This window comes from Aristolochia californica, unplaced genomic scaffold (assembly GCF_029961685.1).
Source record: "Aristolochia californica isolate CCGP_79_NKW_82.1479 unplaced genomic scaffold, dmAriCali1.0.hap1 SCAF_5, whole genome shotgun sequence".
Taxonomy (NCBI): domain Eukaryota; kingdom Viridiplantae; phylum Streptophyta; class Magnoliopsida; order Piperales; family Aristolochiaceae; genus Aristolochia; species Aristolochia californica.
In genome coordinates, this window is record NW_027182214.1 from 41,443,730 (window position 1) to 41,465,856 (window position 22,127).

At 37.9% G+C, this 22,127-nt stretch overlaps 1 protein-coding gene across 1 annotated transcript; it reads left to right on the forward strand.

Annotated features, from left to right (window-relative positions):
- Positions 1-9,747: 9,747 nt before the first annotated feature.
- Positions 9,748-11,751, forward strand: LOC137966206 (probable N-acetyltransferase HLS1-like). The gene is made up of 2 exons (XM_068812760.1): positions 9,748-10,037; positions 10,143-11,751. Exons 1-2 carry the CDS (start codon positions 9,870-9,872, stop codon positions 11,148-11,150), a joined length of 1,176 nt encoding a protein of 391 aa, XP_068668861.1. The 5' UTR covers positions 9,748-9,869; the 3' UTR covers positions 11,151-11,751.
- Positions 11,752-22,127: the final 10,376 nt, after the last annotated feature.

A 22,127-nucleotide genomic window follows, 5' to 3' on the forward strand; every position in this document is an offset into this window, starting at 1 on the left:
TGAGAGACAAGCTACTTGTCAATTGGTTCAATGCTACAATGACAGAAGAAGCTTTATGCCATGTAGTTCACTTAAGGACATGAAGGCAATCCAAAGTTTGAGAGATGCACCTCGACACAACCCTATAATAAATGAAGAAGATAGAAGAACAATCTCTCAATAGGTACATTACCAAGTTCAAAGGCATTTGTGGTGATTTGGTTGCCATTCAAAGTCCCATTACTGAAGAAGGTAAGGCATTTTGGCTTCTCTATGGTTTGAACTCGATTTATGAGTTCTTTGTCACACAAAAATGCTTGTTTGACCTCCACTTCTACCCTATGAAGAAATTCTTCTTATGCTCCAAATTCATAACTAGAATTAGTCAAACCTTAGGGCATTCGATCCATACCATGGTTGCAAACAAGACACTCACAAAAATTACCCCCAAGTAATAACAACTCACATTCATACAACCAGCTTCAAGTAAATTTTCTAAATACGTACACTTCAATCAAAACACTCACATTACACAAACCACACTTCCTCAATGTAGCAAAAAGAAACCATAATCAAACAATGGATCAGCTTCCACTCATTGTCGAATTTGCCACAAGCCAAACCATACTGTTGAATTGTGCTAGCAACAATTCAATCATAATTACCAGTCATAGAACATTTCCAAATACTCTAGCTGCCTTCTCTCATTCCGGAACCAAAGAAGACCCACAACGGGGTGCCGCTACTCACATGGCAAGAGTCCCAAATTAGTTTTGTAACCCTACATATTCCTTTTGTCTTAACAATGCTTTATTAGTTTCACAAATCAAGAAGAATCTTCTTTCTGTCTCAAAATTTCAAAAGACAATAATTATTTTATGGAATCTCACCCAAATTGATTTCATGTAAAGGAAAATTAGAGTTTAACAACTTGAGCTAGTGGTCCATATCTAATTGTATATATCCATTCCCACAAGACTAAGGAGCATTTTATATTACCAAGGCATCTTCATATTTGTTTTGGCATTGAAGGCTTGGACACCCATCCTCATCAACTCTCTCTACACATGTTCATAGTAATTTGCCTCCAAATTTTAAAATTTCTTCTGTAGATACTTGTATTAGTTTTCGTATGCCAAAACAATCCACAAATTGTTAATAAGGACTATAAGCCACTAATTTCGAGTTTTTTTTGTTATTATATCATTTTTCATGGATGATTACTATTCCTTTGAAATAAAAAAATGAGCCTTTTCGCACCTTTGTTAATTTTTGAAATATGGCAGAGACAATTTCCTTGCAGGATCAAAGTATTCCTTAGTCCAGTTTTCTTGCTCTTTGTTAAATTTTGCACTATACAAGTCCAATTGACTATGATCAAACTTTTAGTCTACTTTGCAAAAATACAAACTATACGAGTTGTCCTTACCGTTGCTCTATTTTAAAGTTGGCCCTTACACCAATTTGACATTAATACTACCTTCTTACAAGGTTTAATACAAGAGGGGATTTGTACGTATCAACTTCCAAGGTTTGAACTTCATACCTATCCCAATCATATATATTGCCTGAAGAAGGCTCTTTATGATCATAAACAAGACCCAAAAGTGTGATATGCTCGATTCAATGAATTTTTTATTCATTTGGTTCTAAACCTAGCAAAGTAGACTCTTCCTTGTTTTGTTATAAGCTCTCTTCTTATCATCTATGCTTATTACTTTGTGGATGATAAAATTCTTATTGGTAGTAATTCTTCTTTTCTCAAAAGATTTGAAACATTGTCGCATAAAACCTTTTTTCAGTCAAAATATATATTTGGAGATCCAAGTTCATCACACTTCTATGGGACTATTTCTCACACAGATACAATCTACATGATATTTTACATTGAGTAGGCAAGGAATCATGCACACTAGTTATTCCACAGCTTCTAACACCATTTTTTTTTTAAAGTCCATCCTCCTCCGACATGTTACACAAGAAAAGGCTACACAAGAAAACATGACCATTGAAATCATGCAAAAAAAAGATATACAAGAGGACACATCCGCTCACATTAAAGCCATGCAATTAGATCAACCTCAGTGACCTCAAGAGTCTTCTAGAATAAGTTCTCCTATAATTACTCACATGTGAGATCCACCACAAAGATCCTTAGCTATTCCAGATTCTCTAACAAATCATACTCAATCAATCCAAATCAATAAAGGAAAATTATCTGAAATATCTTTTTCGCTCGAAGAGCTATACCTCTACCAATGAGTTGAAAATTTTGTTGGTAGAAGGCATTCCATTATGTGCATGGGAGAAAGACCTCTTCTATTGAATATCCAAACTCATTGTGGGAGTTCAATATCTACGAGTGAACTAAACAATTGGTTGGTAGAGGTCTTTCTCAAAATTACAACTACCAGTGATTTCTTTGGTAGAAGTACTTCCTCTATATTGGATTTCTACCAACGAATATCATAATTCATTGGTAGATAGAGTTTGCTTCCACTATTGGCAACAAAATGGACAATTTCGTTGGAATAGGTTTTTCCTGGGGTAAAAAAATTTCTCGAGAAACCTTTATACTAGCGACAATTTTTGAAGTACCAGCAAATTTGTAATTCACTGGGGTAGTTGAGTTCTCTACAAGCGAATTGCAAAATTCTCCAAGAAAACCCATTCCAACAGCAAAAATTTTAGTTCAAGTTTCTTGTAGTTACATTCCTACGAATTACTAGTCTACCCCCAAAAATGTTTTTATCACCTTAAGGCTCCACTAACTTTTGGTTGACCTACGACATCCACAAAAAAATGTTGATAAGGCTAATTACAATAATACTCACAAAGGGACTTATGCCACTCAATTGACCACAACAATCAATTTACAATAGCATACCCTCATTTATAGTTACAACAATTAACATAGTACACTAGCGCAACCCAACAAAGAGATTTTCCAATAGATCATTAGGCTACACAAGTCTAGACCCACACTAGGATTTTCAACAGCTCATTAAGCACACCACCTTAGACCTTCAAGGGGATTTTCAACACAAGCTATCTACACAAGTCTTATGGCTCACACAACAGTAAAACCAATTAGCAAACTCCTACTTATTAACCACTACTGCTTCTCTCAAACTCTTTGGGGTGAAAACGATCTTCCCTATTAAAGGCTTGACCCAAATTACAAGGATTACTTGCTGATAATGTTGTTCAATATAAATCCTCTCAATATGCTGATTTGACAATCCAAACACAAACAAATAGGCGCACAAATCCTAAGTTCCTACCAATGTAACCAGTAACTTAAAATAACCCTTAATAACTTGATTTAAAAATTTAGATAGCTCATATAGTCTTTAATGACTTGATTTGAAAATATAGGTAGCTCAAGATAGTCTTTAATGATTTGATTTAAAAATGCAAGCTCATTGTAAATCTGGGATTAGTTTTTCAAATTGGGAATGCACACAAAATAATTCAATGTAATAATTGAGTTGAAAGTATAATCGACAACTAATAATATGAACTTTATGAATTATTTCACGGTGCAATGGCACTAGTTCAATGTGCTCGATTAAGTATAATCTTATATCTCGAAGTTTGAGCATGTAAATATTTGCATTTGAAATCTTATTCATAAATTTTAGTATTTTTCAAAATCCCTTTCAAATGCCCTCCAATAATTTAGCATATAAGCATGTAAGATATGATTTTAAAATAAAGAAGGATACTAACATTGATTTTGAGTAGTAGTCAATCTCACAACGACTCACAATACAATGGCTTAATCAAATATGATATTAAAAATATATGGCACACATTCAGCAAACTGAGATCTAAGTATTCAGTAGGGATTTAAATGAACTAGCAATAAATACTTAGTTCATTGAATAAATCTATCTCTATTGGATTCCTTTCGAGCTTTGGAGGCAAAAACTTCTCAAATCGTTTGTGAGGTATTAGGAGGCTTGGTTTTCACTATGGGGAGGGAGAGAATTCTTTTGGGGCATGTTTGGGTTAAATTGCACAATTCCCAACATTAATAAAACTAATTGTTATGAATGAATAAGCCTACTTTAGCATTTAGCTAAAACAGGTGAAAACTAGGTCCATAAGTTACCAAAAAATAATTAATAAATCCTATTTTTAATGATAAACATATTGGTAGCTCCGTTACAAATTTTGAAGACCTAGAGCTTCTAAATCTGCCTTAGACATTCTAAAAAACTTGAATTTCTACTGCTTGTGGTTGACTCCTATGCTTGCAATTGACTCCTTTATGCACCGACAACTCTTTCTAAGGTCAAACCATCCCATGGATTTGACTCCTCTGGCTTCTACTTCTCTTTTGTATGGACCATGGCCTGTTGAATGGATATGTTACTAGAAATTTCTTTTCTTTTGGGGCTGCAAGCAATACTTAATAAATACTATTACGAACTTAACTATTTGCTATCATCAAAACCATCTCAGTAGGGATCTTGAGACTGACAGTTTTCCTCCCACAAACTTTCTCTCTCTCAATTTCACAAAAAAAAACTACCGTCTTCTCATCTTCACAACCCTCATGGCCACCCATGCTTCCATCGGTCTCACAACTACACACCCACCAACGTCTGTTACTTCAATTACAGCTTTAGTTTTCATAAAAATGTGTTGCGGTGACGCAATGGTTTCCAGCTCTTTGCTCTCAACATCTTCAAGGTTTCATTTATGGTTCCTCCCCTCCATTTCTATTTTTTTATACCAATCAACCTACCATCAATACAATGTTTGAAGAGTGGGAACAAAGAGATCAGCTTTTACAATGCTAGTTCAAAGCAGCTATGGCTGAGGACGCTCTCTCATGTAGTCAGCCTCAGCCTAGGAGGTTTGGCAAAAATGTGTAGTTATCTATGGAAAGCCATTCAAAGGTATGTGAGATGTACCTTCATCAATCTTTACAATCTCTTTAAAAAAACCTTGAACTATCCACTGCTGAGTATATCTACAAGTTTTAGGGTTTATGTGATGTTTTAGCTGCAATGCAAAATCTCTTGTTCGACGAAGACCAAGTCTTTTTGCTCCTATACGGACTAGACACTATCTACAAATATTTTTGTCACCTCTATGTTGCGCGCTCCCATACCCCCCTAATAGGAGGAAGTGGCAATGCTCTAGAGTATAGAACTTCCTCTCAAGGAGTCAGTATCTCGATCCTTCCTATCAATGTTTATTGTCAATGACAAAAACTATGGCAACGCAAATAAACACTCACGCCAAATCACTTGGTTGACATTTATTGGTATACGTTCCATGGCTACTATCAATCTGAACAAGTCTTTGATGCCTTGGCCACACTCTTCCATTTCTGAGCCCAAGGATGACCAATGGTTTCCAGATACTGCACCACTGCCCTCGTGACCAAAGAGGCATGTTATCTTCCTTGTCTTCTTATCAAGGTACAAAGAAGGTATGTGTGGGGATGACAACCTTCTATCCATTGCTGGAAAAGAGTCAAGTAAAGTTGTCTTTCCCATATGGTATGTTTCATCATAAAAATACTTTTTCAGTCCATCAAATTACCAAAAATCTATTATTTGTTTCTCAACTTACTATCAACTTACTAATTATAAACATTACATTCTTGAGTTTCACCCTCAATTTCTATTTCAAACTTCACAAGATCAAAATTTCTTTTCAAGCACACATGTTTCTTGGCCAAGATTGTTTCCAAGTTTGAGTGCGAGTATTGAAAAAGTGATATCAAGGAGTTTAAGATGCTTCCTAATTATGATTTGTATCTTTTATGTTTTAATTAGAAAGTTATACTTTGGGTGTAATCGGGTAAACTGGAAAAGTAGAATGAGTTTGTATTTAGGAAATTTTTACTCTATTAATATAGGTGTCTAGAGGAGGAGGAAATACCCGTTGATCTCTCTCCCCTCTCTTCTATCAACGTGTTGTCTCTCTTTCTCTTCTCTTTTCTCTCTCATATTCTCCTCCTCCTCGAGCATACCCGCCTTATAAAACTCAACTGTTTCTATGTGAAGGATCCTCAGAATGGAGCAATCAAGGCAAGTGGGACAATGCATGATGGCTTGTACTATTTTCCACAAGATGAGGATACTCTTGCAATCACCACTGATTTACTCACTACTCTTTGGCATCAAAGATTGTGTCTAACATCTCTCATATCTATTTCAGCATTAGTTTCAAACACGTTTCACCCCAAATTTAAAGTTTATTCAACTGATAGTTTTTTTTTGTTGCCAAATGGCCAACAAGCTCATCTTCCTTTTTCTCTTTTAGTTTAAATATAATGCCAATAGGCCACTAGAACTAAGATAAAAAGCTTGGCTATAAATATTACATGCTCTTTGTGGATGATTACATGCTCTTCAATCCTCTCCTGTATAAGATTGAAGCCTTTAGTACCTTTGTGGGGGGTGGTTAGTCAACGTGAACTTGAACTTGAAGTTCATGTGATTACATGCTTCATTCACTTGAAGCCGTTAGTGGTGCACCTCCTCCAGCTTCAAGCGAATGAATCAGGATTCCGCCCAAAATCCCGATTCATCTGGTTGAAGCAGTCGGGGCTGCTCTCGTGCCCTGAAGACCTCCCAAAAAAATTTCTTTCCTCTCGGCCTCCCTCTCTCTTCGCCTTCTTGCTGCTCTCCCCCTCTCGGCCTCCCTCTCTCTTTGCCTTCTTGCTGCTCTCCCCCTCTCGGCCTCCCTCTTGCTCTCACACTGGCTTTCCCTCTCAGCCTCCCTCTCCATTCTCACTAAGTTCATTGTCGTCTTTCCCTCCCTTTCTCATAAACTCCACCAACAAGGGTAATTTCTCTAAACCTTCGTGGTGGACTACTGAAACTCTTGCTTGAAGCAATTGACAGCGTTGATTTCCTTTTGAACGAGTCGTGATCTTGAATGATTGGGCGTTTGATTCAGAGTTCAAACCAACCAAGAGGCCCCCTCTCACGTCTGGTAGTGGATTTGGTGAAAGTCCAAATCCAGATCAAGAAAACGCTCTGCTCTTTCTTGCGTCCTTCTTTTGACTCTTTACAACGTCTTTTTTAATCATCTTTGGACTCCTCACAACTGCTATTAAAACTTCGGATTTATCATCTCATTTATTCATATCATCTTTGTTTTTCTTTTTTTTGGGCAAATAAGCATGGCTGGATTGGGGACCCATGTTGTATTTGCCCAAAAATCTTTATTTATTTATTATATTATATTCATTTTTTATTATTGTGTTAAATTAGTGATTTAAGAGTGGTAATTAAAATATTATTAAAGTTAACACTAGATCAATTATTTTTGTTTAATTATTCCTTTTATGAGTTAAAATATAAATTATGTTATGAATAAATAAATAAATTTATTTATTATATTCTTTTATGATATTTTAAATTTTTATTTATTTATTTATAATTAATCAATGTACACTTAATTGTCACACGTAATTATTGTATTAATGTACAATCAATAGGAATCATTAATTAATATAATTAATATATTATTTAATTAATTACTTATTAGGGTAGTAATCATTTTTTTTGGTTAATTTGGTGTTTAAGTATATATGTTCTATTTAAGCATATTATTACAAGTTACTCATTCTCTTGTTTTGATTATATTTTTCACTTTGAGTCACTAACACGGGAAACTGTTTTCCAGTACACTTGAACTTGTCCACCTTAACACCTAACTTGAATTTGAACTTGAATTAGATCATTTACTTGAATTTGATTTTGAAGTTGAACCAAAGGTTCACTAACTCCCAACTTTGTGAAGTTCAAACACATGGATGAAAATCAGCTCTCTCAAAAGATCAAAAGCCTCCATTCAGATGGAAGGAGTGAGTCATGGATGAAAATCAGCTCTCTCAAAAGATCAAAATCAGCTCTTCTCTATTTACAGCTTACATGCAGCAACATGGGATGCTTTATGGTGTTTCTTATCCAAAGCATTAATGACATAAATAAATAGGATTCGTTTATTTATTTATTTATTTATTTATTTATGTCTCCAAACTGTTTAAAGTTTGTTATCGAGTAAGATGTTTAATTAGAGTTTCCAAATTCATTTTTGCTGAGATAAATACGTGCATCTTCAGTCTGCTCTACCACTTATTTTGATCGTTGCAACAACTCCATTTCAAGTCAGTTCATTTCAGTCATCCATTATCCTCTAGGGTTTACCTACCAATTAGATAATCCTCTCCAAATTCAATAGCATTACTCATTCGGTTAATTCATCATCGATAGAGAGCAGCTTTACGCAAACTAAATATATCCATTTAATCTAACACATAGATTAAGATTCGATATCCCGGTTAAGAGGGAGAGAGAAAACAACTTTGATTTAGGGTTAATTACTCGTATACCATTGAGATATGTTATACACCTCTAACATTCAATTAATCTCTATATGCCCTTTTAGCTTCAAAGTATACATGTGATTAACCCTTTTCTTATGGGGATATTTATCAAAATAAAGATTAAAAAAATTATTTACCTTAATAATGAACCCTATACTTCCTTCCTCTTGTTCCTAATTAGAAAAAAAAGTGAGATTAGTAGAATTGTTAACTTAGTAAAAATACATAAAACATTCACGAACTGATGAATTCAGATACTCCTCATACACCTTGAAGAAATAAAAGAAAGCAAAGACAGGTTTTAAAAAGGCTACGAACCTCAAATTAAATAAAGAAAAGAAAAGAAAAGAAAATTGCAGTTCATGATTGCCCGGTAGATCTCAATCCTCATCCAGAACAAGAAGATGGACCCTGGGAAGAAGAAGCTACCAAGCGGTGATCGGGGCCCCGTGGCAGCATAATGTGTACGAAGAAAACTAAGGTAGCAAAGATTTTGGTGAACCCAATGAAAGGTGCTACACTTGGAAGAGCACTTGGGCGGTGGGAAGAGGTCTTAACGTTGTACGAAAGCGTTTTGGATGGATCTCTCTTCTTGGTAGTGGTGGGAACCCACTTGTCCTCGTGCAGATTATAAAGAAAGGAAAGGGTTGGGAGGGAAAAGGGTTCCATTGCAGCATCGAGAGAGAGAGGGAGTAATGAAAGGCAGAGACAATGACAGATGAGATGTGGAAACCATTCGTGTTTCTGAAGAGGGGGGGGCGGGCGCGAGAGAGACGAAGAGTGAGTGTGATTGCATTAAGCTTTTGTTTAGTGTTCTTTTGCTTTTCAAGCCATTAAGTGAAAGCGAGGGACGAGCGTAGTGGGCGTTCACTTTCGAATGTAGATGTCTCCAGGGGGCCACAATCGAACCGATTGCAACACATGGAGCAACAATGGCAGTACAAATGGAAAGATCATAACAAGGGAGACAGACTCCACCCCACAAACCTCCCTTCACCTCCTTCACCATAAACCGATACACATTAAACACACCCAAAACTTCAAACCAAATTGCCCTTTCTATCTTTCCTTCCTTCTCCCAGTTAAAAAATCCACAAAAGACCAACATATCTAAACCAGGATAATTAATATGTATGTTTCAAGAGAGAAGATTTTTGGGCATTGAGGCCATTATTAGTTATTTGTGATTGATGAGAGGTCGATGTAACTCACACCAAATACAGTGGCGAGACCTCGAAATGTTCAAGCCAGCGAGGAGAATCGACTGCCGACTAACTACCCTTTTATGTTAATCCCTTTGTCTCTTCTACTTAGCATTTGATTGTCGTTATGACCATGTACCATATTCTGATTAATGTATCTGTATATAAACCCCCTGGTTTCTCTAACTCTCGTGGTCTCACTAGGCACCTCTACAAATGATTTTTTATTCGTCCAGAATCACCAGCGGACGTTTGTGGGGTTGTTCTGGTTTGAAGGAGACTAGCACTTGTTGATCCAAGGCTTCGTCGTCGTCGTCGTCATTGCAATGGCGGCCGTAGACGAGGTTGAGATAAGGAGCTTTGACAAGCAAAGAGATGCAGCGATGGTCGAAGCCCTTGAGAAGAGATGTGAAGTGGGGCTAAGAGCTATCGTCATCGACACAATGGGAGATCCCATGTGTAGGGTCCGTAACAGTCCGCAGTCCAAAATGCTGGTAGTCTATAGCTCTCTTTGCATTTCTCTTAAACTACTCTTTAGTTTCATCAAACGCATTGATTTGCATCTAACGTACTTCTGCTCGCTCTTAATTCATTCATAGGTTGCCGAGTTGGAGGAGGAGTTAGTTGGTGTCGTTCGTGGGTCCATTAAGATCGTCACCATGAAGAGTTCATTGGGTGGCAAAGCCAAAGTTGGATTCGTTCTGGGTCTCAGAGTGTCACCCCTTCACAGGAGAAGAGGAATAGGGTTGAGGCTGGTTCAGAGACTGGAAGACTGGTTCGGGATCAACTCCGTCGACTATGTCTACATGGCCACCGAGAAGGACAACAAAGCTTCCCTCCGGCTTTTCTTGGGAAAATTAGGGTATGTCATGTTCAGGACGCCGGCCGTGCTGGTCAATCCGGTGGCGAACCGACCAGCGCGCATTTCCGCCAAGGTTGAAATTCGGAAGATTGAGGTGGAACAAGCCGAGTGTCTTTATAGGAGATTCATGGGCTCCATGGATTTATTCCCCCATGACATCGACAGTGTTCTACGAAACAAGTTGACCTTGGGTACATGGGTTGCTTACCCCAAGGGAGAGTCGTGGATCGGCGAAACTAGTACAGATGAAATAAATGGGTGGCCTCTTCCCACAAGCTGGACCATGTTAAGCGTCTGGAACTGCGGGGATGTCTTCAAGATAAAAGTAGGCAAAGCTTCCAATGTTTGTGTGATATCGACGAAACTCCTGAGCCTGGTAGATCGAGCCCTGCCTTGCCTGAGACTACCATCAGTACCGGATTTCTTCGGTTCTTTCGGAATCTATTTCGTTTATGGCATGCACGGAGAAGGCCCCCGGGTGGGTTTGCTTGCGAAATCCTTGTGCCAGTTCGTGCACAACTTGGCAACCGATCAGTGTAAAGACTGCAAGGCGGTAGTCGCAGCGATGGGAGGTTGCGATCCCATGAAGCATTATATCCCCCACTGGAAGCTGCTTTCCAGCCGCGAAGACATATGGTGCATCAAAGCTCTGAATCATGATCAGGAAAAGCAATCGGAACAAGGCCGGGGAACGCCGGCCGAGGCGGCAACGCGTGCCGTCTTCGTCGACCCACGCGAAGTATAGGAACGTCCTTATTTTCCCCACCTGTGGTACATTATCCACCACCAAAGGGGATCTTCAACGACTTCCTAATTTAGGTGCCCTCCATGAGCTTCTGTTAATGGAGGCGTCGACGACTGGAACTCTTCGGTAGGTGCCAGTCGGCACCGGCAGCAAACAAGCCTTGAAATCATATCCTAGCTTCCACTATTGGTTCTGAACAAGCTTGCTGACCCGCCATGAAAGGCAAGAGCATGTAACCATAAAAATAAAAGACGAAAATTGGCCCTTTTGAAAGTTTATGGTAAAAAAAGAGCGATCGATCATATGTGAACACTGGTCTGAAACTATCTGACCAAAAAACGCGTTTCCATGTCCGTCTTTGGAAGCGGTGAGAATCGGCAAACATTCCTCGATCGCCTACCTCGTGCATGTAAATAGGGAAAATCTGTCAACTCCAAATATCCATTTATACAAAAACCAAGGGAAGTTTGGTGCTTGCTCACACCTTCCTTTACAGGGAAAGGTCACTCCAGGCATCACCCACCACCCCACCATGTGACCCTCACCAAACTCTAGTTTGGTCCTTTTCTGACCTGTAGGTCCCAGATTACGTCGAAAATGATTGGACTCAAATGTCAAATAATGACCTAGCCTTCGCAACACGACGAAGAGGACTGCCATTTAATATACCTTTTTCTTCTGCTTCTTGTGACTTTTTTGCCATCACTAGTTGGATGACAAAATGCCAACTTTTGTGGCTCTATTCGCGTTACTGTGGTATCATCTTCCCTATTATTCGTCTCTCCCAAGCATTCTGTAAATTTCTCATCATCGTTTGTTCATTAATTACCTGTATGTGGAAGACGAAATTATTACACTCTAATGGAGCCTCTTCCCGAAAACCCAGATCTGTAGTTCAGGGTGTGAATAGCATAAGCACTCTATTCATTAATAGTTAGGCATTTTATCTTAAAGTTATTCTTCCCACATCAATGAATAGTCATGAGAGTTAAAAATCATTCAAGTCCCAGTGAAAGAGCTCTGTAATATTCTGTTCCAATACTAAATTGGCTACTAAAAAGTTGGTGTCACTGGGAGTAGCAATCGGTGATGAAAGCCTGACTTTCAAATGAGGAGTGTCCACATCACTCAAATATAAAATTGGCTCTAAAATGCAAATCTAAAGCCTACTTTACTTAATTAAACCTTTTTGTGGACGAGCAATATCATCACTAATAATCAACATAGCATCAGCATATAACATAAATATTACATGAGGGAGATGTATGTCATGAGTTCTGATTTGCTAATCTTTTTACTTGTCATTGGTATATAGGGGCCGGTTCGAGAAATGGTGCCACCGATAATAAAGCAACAAAAAAGAATTAAAAAATTCAAGTGATGAAAGGTTCAATCTTCAATTTAATCCTTTGATTTGATCTCCCCGCACGAACTTGACTTCAGTCTTGCTTAATCTAATGAATGAATTGGAACTTCCTTGGTCAACTAGCTTCAGTTTATAGTTAGACTTTGATCGATGTTTGATAAAAAGATTTGACCTTGTATAGCATGTACCAGCTTCAAGGATAGTGGTAAAGTACTGGCAAAGAATATTGCTTGTCGTTATGAATGTGATAGGCTTCGGGCAATTTGATATTTAAGGTGTTGAGAGCACAATTCAAGCTTTTTCTTTTCTAATGAATAGAGTTTCAATGCACTTGAAACTTGGAGAAATTCTCCACCAATTTCTCTCCCAAGTTTTTCCAAAAGTTCTCTCTAAGTTCCCCAAGTTCATCTATTCATAGGATGGTGGGGATGGTCCAACCACCCCACCTTTTTCTCTCCTTAATTTCTCCATATTCCCTTAACTAAGTACACATACAGGGGCTACCATGTGACAATGATTCTTCACCTTGTCCCTTTTTGAAATGGTGCCACCTCTTTCTGCTAGGTGGCACTTCCTTACAATGCCATGTCTCACTTTTTGTGCCACTTCATTGCTTATGTGAAATTCATTTGCAATGTGAAACATCACCAATATGTCACCTCATTGCTTAAGTAAATAGATGAAAGTTTGTGTGGCCATAGAGGATCAAGTTGACAAGCATCATTTGTTTGTTGTAGTGAGTTATAAGTCCTTGTATAGGCGGAATGTGCTAAAAGTCCCATTATTAGGTTCAAGCATGTGCCTAGTGAGCTACTGTGAATCCTTGAGTGGATCTAGGCTTGTATAGCCTAGTTAATTGTGAAAAATCCCTTTTGTGGCTATAGGTTGGATAATCTAGTTCGTTGTTGTATTCATATGTAATGGTGTGCTTTGTAAATTGGTTTTTATGGTCAATTGAGAGGTGTAAGTTTCTAGAAAAGTAGCACTATAATTGATCTAAAAAATAATTTGTTGTAAGTGTTGTTTAGCAAGTCTAATATAATGAATTAACTCCAAGGTGAAAACACCTTGGGAGTGGATTAGTAATTCAAGACAAATATTAGATTATGAACCACTATAAATCGATGTGTTGTCAACTTGTTGTTTAAATTATTATTTGTGCTTAAATTTTGATTTTGATAATTATATGAAAAAATCTAATATACAAGATTAAAGATAATTTAAAAACTCATTTAACAAAAGAATCAAAAGAAGTTACTAATGAATTTAAAACCCCCCTCAGGTTTGTTCTCCATTGGACCTAACAAATGGTATCAAGCAAGTGTACTTTGAAAACAACCTTGTGGATTGAGTATTAAAGATCCTAGGAGAGGATTAAGATAGCAGCACATTAGCCCATTGTGTCTTAAGACTGTATGGACATGGCAGCATATGAGAGCATCACTTTTTTGGAGGATGATGACCCATTTTCCCCTCCAATGTTTGACCAAACCTAATATCAATATATGGGAATATGAATATTTTCATTCAATTAGAGAGCATAGCCAAGTAGGAATCCATTTTTATTGAACCCATGTTTCATCTCAAAATTTGAATGATAGATTGATTCAAAACCTATTTGAGAATAGAACAATGTGAACATTGTCAAAGTAAATGATAACGTCATGGCCATGGGACTATTAACAAAGCATTGAGTAATGAGATAGCTTATTTGGTTTCATTTAAAAATTAGCTAAAGAAATCTAGGACAACTTAGAGTCCAGTGATTCTAGAAACACTGAGTAAAACTCATTCCACTCAGGTATCATCTAGGTATCTATGCCTAGTAAATGAAATTATCTTAGAAGAAATGATGATTTTAGAAGTGAGAGAAGAGAGGAACCTAACTTGAGAGAGCTATGATCCTTGGTAGAACAACCAAGGATTTTCCAAAAGATTAAAGCCGAAGAGACTAGAAAACTCAGTGTACAACTCATTAAGTTAAAAGATGAAATTATTTCCATGAAGCATGAGAGCTCCTTAAGACTAGAAGACCTTGAGAGAGAAAATGATAAGCTCAATGTCAAATGTGTAGAGCTAAATGTGCATGGAGAATTAAGAAATGAATATGAGAATGTTTATAAGAAAACATTAGAGCTTCAAGAAGAAAATGAACTCTTGAAGTACCAAATGTTGCTAGATGAAAGAAGAGTCATAGAGCTGTCTTTGCCTAAGAGAAAATTACTCTAGGTAGCCTGTTCTCCAAGAAGAAGCTATCTTGGAGAAGAACAAAGAGAAGAAATATCAAGTGGGAAATATTCTTAAAATTAGGGAGTCCTTGCATAGATATGCATGCACTATTGTGGATGCAAAAGTGACAAGGTATTTGAGTGCTTAATAAAAATATCAGAGCTTAAGGGGGTGAAGCAAGTTTTGATACACCATGGTTTCTTAAACTTAATCTCAATTATGAGGGTTGTGGGACCCAAATCAATTTGGATACCTAAAATCACTTGATCTCCTAGACTAGAGAACATGTCTCTAACCTAAGTTATGCGTTATAATTTAAAACTCTTTATTAGCTTGAGATGTATAACTTGTAGAAATTAAGGTGGATCAGAAAGTCAATTCGGGAGACACAGAATTAGATTACATAGTTTAGGTAATTCCCAAATAGATTGAAGTGATCATTGGAAGAATAAACATTTATATTAGACTAACATATTAAAAACTTCCTCAACCTAGGTTCATGATCAAAGGATGGCCTCACTAGAGAGGAGTATGACTGTTATGGTCTTGGGTTAAGTACCTATGTCTTCCGCTCCTAACATTCCGGTCTTTTGTGTAGTATTGGCTAGGTGCATAACATTTGGTATCAGAGCTAACGCTACGTCCCGAAAGGGGCGACTACGGAGGGGGTGACCTAGCGGAAGGGGCGACCAAAGTGTGCTTCCCGCACAAATGGGCCACTGCTATATGTGGAAGGGGTGACCTGAGTGTGTTCCCGCACCATGGGTCGTCGCTAGAGTAGGCCGTCACAAGTGGGCCACAATGGACGTCGGCTCTCGTGATCGTGGGTGTGATGTTATGGTCCTGGTTAAGTACATACGTCTTCCGCTCCTAATAGGCCGGTCTTTTGGGTAGTATTGGCTAGGTGCATAACAATGGCTGCCCTCCACAGGCCCCATGGAGTGGTTGAAGAGACTGGTGCTTATAGGTTACATATGGAGGAAAGAGTTGGTGAGATTGTGAATGTCTCTAGGGGTGGAGCATCACCTTTTTTTATGTAGAGGAAAGAGAGGTTGAGGTTACACAAAAGGCAGGAGAGCACCCCCTCCATTCAATTCACACTTCAACACCAATGTTGCCTCCCATTATTGAGGAGTCTACTTCCCCCATGCACCATGGAAGGGCCATTCGTTCAGTAAACATCCACTCTTGTGCAGCCATTCTGTAATGGTCCTCTTGATCAGTCAAAGATGAGTTAGTCCTACGCTCAAGAAAGGGAGTGCATGTTCAGCAAGATAAGATGAAGACATCCTCGTAGCACCCTTATACCCATTGTTTTCTCATTTACTCACTTATATAGATTATTATTTTGATATATTTCGATGTACTCACTATATAAAAACAACTATTTTGTATGCTCTACATTTTGATTAATGACAAGTTGCCATCTTTTTGCCCCAAAAATGTGTAACTATGTTAATTTTGACACTAAAAAAGGAAGAAAATTCAAAATTCAAAAGAAGTAAGAAGCACGAGAAAAATACTATGCACCCTAAATAGATGGTGGCAATGAAAGGGAGGCCCATAGGACAATGAACAATTGACTTCTAGGCCACCACCCTATCAATCTAGGTGAGTGTGGAGCCTTTGGCAGCATAGCTCCACAAGAAAAAACAAAACCCCAATATTAAAACATCATTGTGTGTTGTTTTGTCTGTGAGAAAATAAAACAACCTATATTCTCAAGATCCTTCAAAAGATAGTTTTACTACAATTGTACTATAAAAAAGGGGGACATTTTTTGTCTCAAGATCTCCAATGAAATAATTTTGTTGATAACAAACACTTAAACTACTAATGAAGTATAGTAAGTATATCTTGTAGCTCAAAACTCAAAAAGAAATTTCTACTAGCATATCTGTTTGATGGGCTATGATCTGACCAAATGGCCCATAGAAAAAGGGAAAGCAAAGAGCACATGCTAGACAACATATTGTTCAAATGGCCTAATTGCACCATTTGACCAAACAAGAGAGAAGAAATTTTGTTGAAGACCATTTGCCCAAATGTTAGAACAGCCACAACAAAAAGAAGGAAAACTAGTAAAAATGTTAAAAGAAGTCGACCAAGGAGTCAACCACTTTAGTAGAGGAGTTGAAGCCTCAAAGTGACCAAAATCGAAAGAAATCGACTACAAGTTACAGAAAGTCAAAGAAGTCAATTACTTATGAATAAGTCAAACCACATTGAAATGTAGAAAGTAAAGGATTCGACCACTTGAAGAAATAGGAAAGAAAAGCAATCGGTTAATTTAAAGAAGTTAACTACATACACTTACAAAAGTTGTGGAAAAAAATAAAAAGTAGTTGACAACTCTCAAAAGCAATCAACTACATAAAACAACATAAGCAAAAAATGGTCAACCACTTAGAAGGAGTTGACAACAACCACACTAGTAGAACTTGGTAGGAAAAAAAGCAGTCGACTACTCTCAAAGTAGTCGTCAACATGGATAGCAATTCAATTTGGCAAATCTTTCAAGTCCAGATCTAAGAGTTTTAAGTCTCCAAAAATTGTAAGTAACCTACCACTATGTTTATTAGCAAAAATATAGTTTAAAGCATATTTTTTTAATAAAAAATAGACCTATTTTTTTCCTACTTATACAGGGTAATAAAAAGTCATTCTATAGCCATAATGTCTAGCGTTTTTTTAAACTTTGGGGGAGTTTTCTATTTAACCAAACTTGCCCAAAATGTTGAAGCCTCTTAGCCACAATGTTCTACAAGCTCTATAAACTATGACACACAATTTTGGGATTTTGAATTTCTTCCAAGAGTAAAAAGGAAGACAAATTTGGGAGGTTTCTTCATTGAGTGAATACTTATTTACTTAGAATATCTTGAACTAGATAAATTGTTTGTGTATTTTGAAATCATAGTATTCACTCTAGTGTTTTTTACATTGAAGGGACTTTTGCATAGCTATAAAGATTTTGGGGTAGAATTTAAAAAATGTAAGTACTTGCAGACACTTTCAACTCCTTTAATTATACTTGGTCGACTACACTGAAGTAGTCATTAAAGTTTATAATACTACTCATGAGTTATACATTGAAATCACTTTGTTCAAGAGCAGGTGTGATCACAACAAGAGGTCTATTAGAGCCACGATTAATATGGAGAAGTCTAAGAGGAGTCTCATGGGAAGGAGGTCTCACAGAAGAAGCATAGTTAGAAAGTGTTTTAATTATGATAGTCTTCTATTTATATTAAGTCACAATTCATATGGTCAAGTCTAAGAGCAGTCTCATGAGAAGGAGATCTCACATAAGAAGTTCAATTAGAAGGTGTTTTAATTATTCTAGAACTTATATTTTAATGTTTGACTTTGAGTGTAACTGGGATATGGCTAGTTTTATTGTAATCTAATTCTACATGTTTCCTCTACTATAAATACATGTTCATTGTACTTAATTATTAAGTCAATTATTTCTCTTTTTCTAAAAATTCAACATGGTATCAAAGCAGGGTTGGTAAATTAACACAATGTAAATTTATAGAGATGATGTGTTCCTCTCTCCCAATCAAGGTTTACTATAATTTATTTTTTTCAATATCTCTTATTTCCTTTCCCTAGTTTATTTTATTGTTTTAGTTTATTTTTATTCTATTTGGTATACGCTTCATCCTCTTTGGTACGAAAACACTCAAAAGCCAGACCTCTTCTTCTCTCTAGGCCTCTTGTTTCTATATCTCCTTGCTTCCTATTCCTTGCTTCTTTCCAGCATGCACATAAATCTTTGCATGTTATCCCTTGAGAATTTTGCACCAAGCCCCAAAACCACCCCACTTCCCTCTTAAAACCATTCAGGGAGTGGTGAGTGTGAGCTTTTATTGAGAAAACTTTATTCATCACAATTTGGAAACCAAGATTACATCATGTATTTATACATAAATTAGAAACAGAAATTTTCTATTTCTAGCGCTCGTGATCCGGTCATCGTCTTCCTTTGGTTTCGGTACTGGAAGCCTGGTCTCTAGGATTTTGTTACAGTGGTGTTCACACCTTTACGGTGGTATATCATTCACACCTCCGCGCAAGCTGAGCATCAGATTAGAATAGACATGAAGTTTGGAGTGAAAAAAATTCAAAGAGATGGTGTGGAATACTTTTCGTAAAAATATCAGTAACCTGTAGGTGAGATAGCATATACTGCGTGTGAAGTTTGTCAGTAACAACCAATTCTCAAAGAAAATGATAATCTAATTCAACATGTTTGGTGTGCTTGTGAGAAACTGGATTGGAGTTGAAAAAGATTGCACTTTTGTCGTCACATAAGAGAAGAGCTGGTTGTGGAATATGAACATGTACATCGCAAAGGAGATACGTAAACCAAATAAGTTCAACAGCAGTGTGCGTAAGAGCACGATACTCAGATTCACAACTGGAACGTGATATTGTAGATTGCTTTTTAGCACTCCAATAAATCAAATTGTCTCCAAGAAAAATAGAGTAACCAAAGGTGGAGCAACGAGTATCAGGCCAACCAGCCAACCCAGTCAGCATCAGAGTAAGCAACTAGTGCACCAAGAGTAGCAGATGGGCATGAGACTCATTGGACTCATTACGGGCATAACGTTGGTTGCATCGATTAACATAGTGACCATCAAGACAGCATATCTGACAGCGAGGAGGGTGGCACCCTTGTCTAGAATGAGTTCAGCCCCGGTTGACATAATGGTGGCCAAAACCATTGGTTCGGCCATGGGTTTCACCAAAGCCGCGGTGGATCGACCGATCAGATCCATGGGATGCGGCAGTGATTAGTAGTGGGAGAAACAGAGGTCTTGAGAGATTTTACAAAAGAGATCAAAGCTCTTGGATCTAGACACGAGGTCGGAGAAATGAGGCAGAGGTGTGAGTGCCATTTGTGTGACGGAGAAGGTGGAAAATTCGATGCCCAGTCCATGGAGAAACCAATGAAATTTGTCGGTGTTGTTGACAAGTCCACCGATTGCGTGAAGCTGATCGCAAAGACCCTTGAATTCGCGGGTGTAAGCAACAACATATTGATTTCCATGCTCTAGTTTTTGGAGATGACTTTGAGACGGATTTCTCGAACCTTCAATCGATGACTAAAGGCATTTTCCAATGCAAGCCAAACCTCGTGTGTAGTGGAGAGGCCAATGGCTTCAGCCATTGCCTCCTCTATGAGGGCGGAAAGGAGGTGGCTTAGAAGGTGTTGATCCATCGCTCTCCATGCCAAATATTCCGTAGTAAGAGTGGTAGAATCTGTGGTGGCAAATTGAGGTGGTGGCACGAGGGTGTCATCCACATAGAGGAAAAAGTTGGTTTTTCCACAAGAGGTAGGTTGTGAAGGAGAGTTTAATTGTGATCATGTGTAATAGGGTATGAAATAGGAAAAGATGAGAAAATGATTCAGAGGCCATTGAGGTTTGACTAGACTTTTTTTTTAATCTATGTGAACCAGATCGGGTTTGACGAGTTGATGCAAGCTCGGGTTTGCTTACTTGGGTTGGACGAAGGCGGCTCCAAGAGAAATGACCTCAAGCTGGAAGGAAAAATAAACACAGTGATTTATTAGGGAACGTCGGTGGTTGCTCGGGAGAGGAAGCGGCGCCGCAAGGAGTGACGAGGAGTCAACACCAGAGAAAGGTGGAACGCTGGGGGCCATCGTGTCAGGACGAAATCTGAAGGGTGACGACTATGTGGGTTTCGAGGCTAAGAGCCGATGCGCAGAAGTGGGTCGCAGCGGAAACAAAGGAGGCTAGCTTGGTGGTGAGACTGGTGACAAGGCTATTAGCACTGCATCAGCAGTGATGAGTGGTGAAACAGAAGAGGGTTCCCATCTAGAGAAAAAAAAATCAGGAGACAGGATCGTTGAGCTGCTTTGATACCATGTGAGCTTTTAATCAGAAAACTTTATTCATGACAATTTGGAAACCAAGATTACATGATATATTTATACATAAATTGGAAACGGAAATTTTCTTTTTATGGCACTCATGATCCGGTCGTCGTCTTCCTTCGGTTCTGGTACTGGAAGCTTGGTCTCCATGCCTCTGTTACAGTGGCGTTCACACCCTTACGTGGTATATCGTTCACAGTGGGTACTTTCACTCGAAAATAATACTTCACTTTCAATCTTGATTTCTCATTCACATTATCGGCTTAAATAGCTGTTTTACAAAATATACATGGAAGAATTTGAGTGATTAACGGGATTACCCCAATCACCTGATTTACAGAATATTACATGATTTCTCCTTAAAGGAAGAAATCTTTGAGTAAATCTTAACACTCCCCCTCAAGTTGGTGCATAGATATCACTTATGCCCAACTTGTCAAGACATTTGTTAAAAGTTCGGTAAGACACTGCCTTGGTTAGCACATCGGCAAGCTGATCCTCAGATCGAACATGAGGGACTTCAATGATTCTTGCTTCTAACTTTTCTTTAATAAAGTGTCTATCAACTTCAACATGTTTAGTTCTATCATGCTGGATTGGGTTGTGGGCAATATCACATGCGGCCTTATTGTCACAATATAATTTCATAGGACTTGTCTGCTCAATATGCAGTTCTTGTATCAGATTTTTGATCCATAATAATTCACATATTGCCTTGGCCATTCCCTGTATTCGGCTTCAGTTGAAGATCTAGCCACCACCTCTTGTTTCTTACTTCTCCAAGTGACTAAATTTCCACCTACAAATGTAAAGTATCCAGAGGTAGATCGTCGATCTTCTATTGACCCAGCCCAATCGGCATCGGTATAACCTTCAATTTTCAAGTCACCTCCCTTTTTAAATAAAATTCCTTTCCCTGGAGATGATTTCAAGTAGCGTAGGATACGGTTGACGACATTAATATGTTCTTCACTTGGAGAGTGCATAAATTGACTAACCACACTTAGTACATAAGCTAAGTCTGGTCGGGTATGTGCAAGATACATTAACCTCCCAACTAGTCTCTGATAACGCTCCTTGTTAGCAGGAACTTGATCTGAATATATTCCAAGTTTCAAATTTTCTTCCATAGGAGTACTGACTGGACTACATGCTGTCATACCAGTTTCCTTCAATAAATCCAAAGCATATTTTCGTTGAGATAAAAAAAATTCCTTCCTTGGATCTGGACACTTCAATGCCAAGAAAATATTTTAAGTAGCCAAGATCCTTCATTTCAAATTCTCTAGCAAGACGATTTTGCAATGATTTCTTTTCTTCTGGATCATTCCCAGTTACTATCATATCATCAACATATACAATAAGAGCTGTGATAGCCTCCTTGTTATATTTCAGGAAGAGAGTATGATTTGAGTTGCTTTGCTTATATCCGATAGATTTCATAAAATTCGTGAACCTTCCAAACCACGCC